This window comes from Lactuca saligna, chromosome 3, assembly GCF_052625555.1.
Source record: "Lactuca saligna cultivar CGN05327 chromosome 3, ASM5262555v1, whole genome shotgun sequence".
Lineage (NCBI taxonomy): Eukaryota > Viridiplantae > Streptophyta > Magnoliopsida > Asterales > Asteraceae > Lactuca > Lactuca saligna.
This window is the reverse complement of record NC_136419.1, coordinates 213,697,019-213,705,279: the sequence shown is the minus strand read 5'-3', so window position 1 is coordinate 213,705,279 and position 8,261 is coordinate 213,697,019. Positions and strand designations below refer to the sequence as shown.

General features: G+C 36.6%; 1 protein-coding gene across 1 annotated transcript; it reads right to left on the bottom strand.

The window, feature by feature from the left end:
• Positions 1-2,992: 2,992 nt before the first annotated feature.
• LOC145037790 (UDP-glucuronate 4-epimerase 3) lies at positions 2,993-5,236 on the bottom strand. The gene has a single exon (XM_078986509.1). The coding sequence runs from the start codon at positions 4,670-4,672 to the stop codon at positions 3,344-3,346; it is 1,329 nt and encodes a 442-aa protein (XP_078842635.1). The 5' UTR covers positions 4,673-5,236; the 3' UTR covers positions 2,993-3,343.
• Positions 5,237-8,261: the final 3,025 nt, after the last annotated feature.

The window sequence follows — 8,261 nt, the reverse complement described above, 5'->3', positions numbered from 1 at the left end:
AAAACATATTGTTGTGTGTGATTTGATGAGTAAACAGAGCAAGCATATGAGTCGATGTTTATCCGTTCCTTTTACCCAAAGTGGGATAAAAGAGATATTTGTTGGCACTTCGATGATTTAGTGATGACACCTTAAGCGTCTGGACTAAGTTGATGTGTTCAATTGTAGTCTGTTGTCAGTCGTCATAAATCGGAAATCGGGAAACAACACATGAACAGAGAGTATGATTTAAGTCCATGTCTCGGTTCATACGATATCTAGAATGGAGGAATATATGATCCCTTATCTAAAGGACGTGTTGCTGATAAGATCAGAGTTTGACAGCGACTTTTGAAAGCTATGATTGTTAATCAGTTTCTGAAGTCTTACTTGCAAAATAGTTATTAGACTTATCCAAGTGGGAGACTGTTGAATTAAGTGTCTAAGCCCATAACCATTTTGGTATGTACTTGACCCGATTTTGAGCATGTTCTTTTTGGGTTGCCTTCACCATAGCAACTAATAGGATGAATTAATGAGAAAGATGATTAATTATGATTTATTAATATATTATAAGAATGATATATTACAGGAGAAATCATATTGTTTAATTAATATTGATCAATAATTAATTTAGAATTAATTTTGTGGTTAAAAGAGATTAATTAAATAAAGGGGACTGATATTGTAATTATAAGATAGTTACAAAGTTTGGATTAGGATCCATAAAGAAGCAATGGACGATTCTATATGGGAGTCCATATAAAAATCGTCAAAGGGGCCTTTTGGAAGGATCTTTGGGCTGCTTAACGAATATGAAATTGTATTAGGGTTCCGAGTTGATAACCCTAGAAGCCTAACTATAAAAGGAACCCTTAAGGCCACCAAAATCGTCCATAACCCTATCTAGAGTGCCTTGGATGAATTTTGTGCCTCCTCCTCCCTCTCCTAAGTCATCTTGTTGCTAATGGTGTTTGTGACTCCATTAGAGGTACAACATTTGGGGCAATAGGCTTTCAGAAGTCAAGATCAAGAAGGATTGTGATTGTTATTGCTACATAAAAATCAAGGTAAGATCTAAACTCTAATCATATGTCAATTTTAATTATAGTATGCTAGATTTAGGGTTTATGATCTTTGGATGATTATTGCATGTACAATTAGACAAACTAGATCCAAAGCTTTAGGGTTTGCATGTGCACCATATGATTGACGTAATGCTCAAAAACATATTAGTTTCGCTCACCAAGCCCATTGGTATGAGATATTAATTGGAAATTTGGAATTCATATCCCTAACAATCTCATCCCCCGATAAACTCTTTTATAATATCCGACCATAACCTTAACGATAAAGTGGTCGAGCACTTTTTTGTTTGCTTGTCGATCAACCAACATGTGTGTTGGTCAACATTTTTTTTTGACTTGGAAAAGACTAACAAATTTGATTGCCTTTTCCCTAATCAACCAAGAACATTTTTTTTAACAAAACAAACCTTTCTTTAGCTGATCTGCTAGTCTTGTACTGCAAACCCTCTGCCATGTATTTTTTTCCAATAGTGAGCGTAAGCTACTCTTTGCTATTGAAAATGTCTAGGAGCTTGATCTTTTGACTTGTGTATACGCTTTGTGATGGAATGTTGACAATATCATTGACGGGACAAGAAGGCAAGGGGGCATACCATGAACATGGTATCTGAATATATAAGCTTCGGTTCATCATTCGATTTTTCACATTGGAATTTCTGTATAGGTTAGATATATCTAACTTGTTACAATCTACAAACTCCCCGTATCCTTGTAGTTCACCATTATTAAAAAATGTCTTTTTGGTTTCCAGTTTCATTACTGACTCGATTAACCATGCCTTGTAGTTTATGTTCAAAGTAATTATGTGCGCACACATCATTAAGATATGTCCCAACATCATTATCACCAACATACTTATAATTTTGCAGTTCCACATACATAATCGGTTGTTGCATTGCATTTACATTTTTAGCAACACTATGATATTGAGGTATACTTGGAGTTATAAAAATATCTATTGGGTAGTTGCTTCTTTTTCCGTTGGATATGTTTGTTGTAGATGTTGCTCCTCTATTGGCAATATCATTAGCACTATCACCCTCTTACGACCACATACACAGACACATAGAATTACCTTCAACCACATTTATTATGTTGATCAACTTTCTAATATCACGATCATCAACAATAGCACAATAATACAACACCTGAGGATGTTGCCAAGAAAGACTAACTTTTGATTCATCTGGATCTGGAATATCAATCTTATTTTTCACCAAATAAACAAATTCAATAAATGTGGTGGTCTAGTAAAAATATGTACCATATATCAATCAAAACTACTATGAAATAATAGTCAACTCCAACCAAAAAGTAGTCAACACCAAAAAAAAAATTGCCCAAGCCGTAGGTAAGGAGGAATCGAAGGTTACGTGCCGTGACCTAAAGTTTTGTTCTTCATGTTCATATGGGCACCGAACCGTATTTATTTTGACAGCATACGGTAGGTGATTAAATCGCCTATAGTTTTGTTGAATTTTTATTATTATTATATTGCAACTCAAAATAGTAATCATCTACGGTTTTATTAGATATTTTTGACTAATTGCAAATATTTGACTGTTAAGTAAAAAAAATGATTAGATAATTTTACTAGTTTTGTCATTTTATTATTGTATTATTGATTGTAATTAATAAAAACTCATAATCAGGCTCCAAGAAACCTGAAAACTGATTATTGCAATCCAATAGCAGTAATCATTTGAGTTTCCGTATAAACTTCAAAAGCTGTTCTATCAATTTAAAATCACAATCTAACAATCTGCAACATAGATCCAATTGCCAGAAAAGGAAAGAACAATAGCGACCTAACAAGATTACAAAATTCACACATATCAAACTTTAACCAATATATTTGACAACAAATCACAAAATCCAAAACTTAAACCAAGAAAGGTAAAACAAAAATCAACAAGAAAACATGATTAACAAACATTCAAACTTTTTGTGTTCTATTTATTTGAGTTCCAAGATAAATGATACAAGTCCACCAATCAAAGCAAATTTGCTCTATCAAGTCAAGAATCCTACAATAATAATGCTACAACAAATTACATAAAGTTCTTGAATTCCTTTTAGTACAGATAAATAAACCGAAACAAAATCTTGTTCTTCGTGTCATCATCCGTCTTTCTCGTCTTCTCGTTTCATATACCAACAAGATAATGTATTCGGATATTACAGATTTAACAAAACAATCATGTGAATAGCAAAACGAATAACAATTCAAGAACATGTTTACCACTTTCTTTCTTTCTTTCTTTCTTTTTTTTCCATCAATGATCACTCTTCTTTCCAGATCCATAATAACTCACATACCATCGAACAAATTTCTTCAAACCCATTTGAAGATCAGTCGTTGGTTTATACCCAAATTCCCTTTGAGCTAAACTAATATTCGCATGCGTAAATGGGACATCACCATTTCTTGGCAACTTCATAACTCTTCTTTTTGCTTTCACTTTCAATAACTTCTCCAAAATAGAAACGAGATCTGAAACAGGAACAGGTGAAGTGTTCCCTAAGTTAAAAACTCTCAATTGTGCAGGACCTTTCTTCTTCCCACCACTTCCTGTACTCTTTTCAGCAGTATCTAAAGCACCTAAACAACCCTTTACGATATCATCAATGTATGTGAAATCACGAGCAACAGTTCCATGGTTGACAGATTCGAAAATGGGAATCGATTTTCCTTTCAAGATGTCTTTCGTGAAGAAGAAATAAGCCATATCTGGTCTTCCCCAAGGTCCATAAACAGTAAAGAATCGTAAACCAGTTAGAGAGAGGCCATAGATGTGGTTATAAGTATGTGCGATCTCTTCGCCGGCTTTTTTCGTGGCGGCGTAGAGGCTCGCCGGTTGATCGGTTCGATCTTTTTCTGAAAAGGGTACTTTTGTGTTCAATCCGTAAACAGAACTAGATGATGCCCAAACGATTGCGGGTTGTGGGTTTGCGTTTTTACAGACTTCAAGAAGATTAACAAGTCCGGCGATGTTGCTATGGATGTAAGAGCTTGGGTTTTCCATGGCGTATCGAACGCCGGCTTGAGCAGCTAAATGCATGACATGAGTAAAAGGGATTACCTCGAAGAGTTTTTTGAGCAATGCGACGTCGTTAATGTCGCCTTCGACGATGTAAATCCCACTTCTTTCTAGTAAAGCTTGACGAGCTCTTTTCAGGGAAGGATCGTAATAGTCGTTGAAGTTATCAAGACCTAAAACACCGTCGCCACGGCGTTTCAAGGCGGCGCTGACATGGGTACCGACGAATCCGGCTGCTCCGGTGACTAAAACGCAGAACCCAGTATTGGAACGGATCTTGGCGGATGATCGGACGCGTTTTTCCCAAATGGGTCCACCCCAAGAATTGGTTTTTAAAGATCTGCGAGAGAGATCTGATGGGATCGATCCGGCGGAGGAGTACGGCGATGATGACGGCGGTGATTTGAAGAAGAAAATGAAGATTAATCCCAAGAAGACGAAACTCCAGAATGTGAGCTTTGCTAGATACGAATAATGCCATCTGAATCTATGATTGTATTGGGATTTTTCCATCTTGAATTTGCCAGGCGTTGATGGGATATTATCAAGATGAGATGACTTCATAATTTCCAAGAAAATCTTGAAATGGAAAACACCAACTCTTTTTTTCCTGATTCCAAACTGGGTTAGGTTTGATTTTCTTGGAATGTAGCCAGGGTATGAATAAATCTCAAATAAATTGTTTTGTTTCTTTGTAGGGTTTGAAGAATGATTCCAATCTTTTCAAGAAAATCGATGATTGGTGAACAAAAACAAATACAAAAACAAAAAAGGAAAGATGAGAAAAGGAATTGTCCTTGCTGTGTTGATGGTGTTGATGACGATGTTCTTCAATCTTCCCCCAAACTTTACTTTTTCCTTTTGATGATGGTGGAAATGGAATCTTGTGGTTTCTTGAAGGGATTGATTTGTTTGCTATTGTGGGTTTTCTTGGGTATAAAGATTGATCGGAAAAGTAATTTGTGATTGGGGAGAGAAAAGAAGAGAGAGGTGGACTGAATGAAGATGGGGAAGAACGGATTTTGAAGGATTTTATTAAAATGATAATGGATATTATTGATATTCAAGGTGGTGTGGACTCATTACATATCACCAAAATCAAGAAAGCGAAAGAATAGTCAAAGGGTTAATATCTTGTTAAATTTTGTATGGAATTCCGGGAAAATTAGGGTTACTCTAGTTTTCTATTTGTGAGTGTATATTCTTTATTCTATTTCTATTTCTATCACTATTTCACCCCTCATTTGGAAATGAACGGATAATGAAAATCAAGTTTAAGATGCATAATTGGGAGGTGTGATTTTAGGGGGGGTTGATTGGTGATTTTCATCTTGATGATTGCTTATTTGGGGATTTGCGGGTGTGTATTGGGAGATGATACGGATGAGATTTTGTGGCAAATTATGAGGAGGGGTTCATAGTTTTTACACCATAGGTATGTATTAGATTTATGGGTGGATTCGAAGCTTTGATTTTCAATCATTAATTAGCTGTTATTTTTTTCTTCCAAATTTACTTCGCATAAATGATTAGTAAATGTGAATCTGTTATAATGAAACGGAATTTTGCGGATAAGGTATTTCAAAACTAGCGCATTAAGAAAAAAGTCAATTAATATATGTAAGAAATTATAGATAAAGTAAAACAAATTACAAATAAATAACCGAGAAAACTAGTTTTTTTTTTTTTTATTTTATAATTTGTTTTTCTGTCCAATCTTGTTTCTTTAAAGGCTGGTGCTAATATATTTCTACCGTTAAAAAAAACTAGTTTATCCAATTACAAAATTTCAAAATGATTACAGCTTCACACACACCAATTACAATCACCAAACTTGCCTCTATATTTTATCCAATTTAACACCAAGGTGATTATGCTATCCATCAAATTTAACGAAGACGTCCTACCATTATCGAAGACATTTTGAATTCCTAGCTTTCCATCCACACCATAGAAATCCTTAAGCGATAGCGATGAAAATCTCTCTTCTTAGGACGCCTCCCCCATGGTGCAGCAAAACCCACTAACTCAGTCACTGAATTGAATTGTTGACTAGAAATTTGACACCAATTCATGATCCAACTCAACGCACCTCTGGCCATCGGGCAATTGACAAGTATTTGAGTAGTGTAACGTCTCGCTCCTAGTACGCATTTAAATATTAATTCTTTCATTTTTATAAAGCAACTCGACTAGTTGGTAACCCAAACTCGTCGAGTAGAGACTAGAAAGGGACACGAATTTTAAACAATCCACTCGACGAGTTGAGAGCCTCAACTCGACGAGTATGTCTGCCAGAATGAAACTCTAATTTCGGGGTTTTGCACCTTATTTAAGCATCTTAATCCCCACTTGTTGGCCTCATTTCCAGCCTCCAAGTTCCAAACCCTAATCCACGAAACCCTGGTGCATTGTATGAGCTTGTGAGTTGCTTTTGAGTGAATATTATGTGTTTTGAAGCTTGTTGAAGAAGGATGAGCTTGGGGATTCAGAAGGAAGTTAGTAGATCCAGAAAAAACATCTTATCCTCTTCATTTTCTGGTAAGCAAATCTCAAACTTGGTTAATAGCTTATTAGATCTCCTTATTATCATTTTATGGGGTTTTTGGTTCAAGAAACATGATCTTTGGGACATGGATGCCCCAAGTGTGTAGATCTTCAGATCTGGAATCATTAAGGGATGTTATGGCATAAAGGTGCAAACTTTATGCTATTGGAGTCCCCATGCAAGCTCAAAGATGTCATATTGGCCTTTAAAACCCTAAAAGACCATGCATGGAGGAAAAGGCAGAAGCTTTACGTGTTCAAATGATGTCTAAGGCGTAGATCTATGTTTTTACGCTTTAGTTTGGAGTATGGATGAACTTGTAGACCAAGATCAACGTTTTAGGAAGTTAGGGTTGAGCCAAACCAGTTAAATAGGGGTATTAACAGGTAAAATTAGAAACTTTAGCCTTAAAAGGACATTTTCAGTATGTATAAGAAACAAGAAGCTTAGATCTAAAGTGTAAGGGCTTAATCCGTTAAGATGGCCCAATTAGACAAAGGAACTTGTTGAATCCATGGAGAAACTCGAGGAGTTGAGGCGAGTTGTCGCGATTCTGAATATGGAATAACTCAACGAGTTGACTCGCTAAAGCACAAATAAGAGTAGCCAGGGAACTCGACGAGTTGGATCGCAATTTCAGGATTCTGATTTATGGAACTCGGCGAGTTGATGGAGCAACTCAGTGAGTTGAGTCAACCCATAACATTGACTTTGACCAGGGGTAAAATAGTTATTTTACCCTAAGAAGGATTATCAGTTTTTGACTAATTGTTATTGTGATCATGATAGCTGGGAAGTCATTAGAGCAGCCGTCGGGGATTCCTCACATGAGTTTTCACAGTTAGCTTACAAGGTGAGTTTCCTCCTAGTGAAACGGGTTAAAGGTACCAAGATTGGCGTGTATATGTTAAGTGTATAGATCAGTAGTTGAGTGTGGGTCGGGCCCGTATCTCATCGTTAGTCGAGTGTGGGCGGGGCCCGTATCTCATAGCATTTTTTGATATAGGACTAATTGATAGATTTATTATACTTGTTGTTTGTGTGATACTTGTATGTATGCTTAGTAGTTGAGTGTAGACGGGGCTCGTATCTCATAGTTAGTCGAGTGTGGGTGGGGTGTGTATCTCCTAGCCATCGGAGTGTACGTAGGGCCCGTCTCCCAGCCAGCGGAGTGTGGACGGGGTCGTATCTCCTAGTTAGTGGAGTGTGGGTGGGGCCCGTATCTCCTGGAGTATAGGTGGGGCCCGTATCTCCAAGCAGCATGATTATCTGTATGGTATGTGGTAGTTTGGGGAGAATCACTAAGCTTCGTGCTTACAGTTTTTAGTTTTGGTTTCAGGTACTTTTAGTAGCAAGTGGAAGAGCTCGGGATGATTGCAGTGCACACACTATATGTTCAGTCTGGGATGTTTACACTACGATATTTAGACATGTGATTTGATACAGTGTTTTGATATGACATTTGAGATACTATTACTTATGTTTTTATAAGATCATTTTGGTTATTATGGTTTTGTTTATATTTTTCAAACGAAAATTTCGATCCGTAATTTTGAGATGTTACAAGTTGGTATCAGAGCCTTGTTTTGAGGGATGCAGGCACAC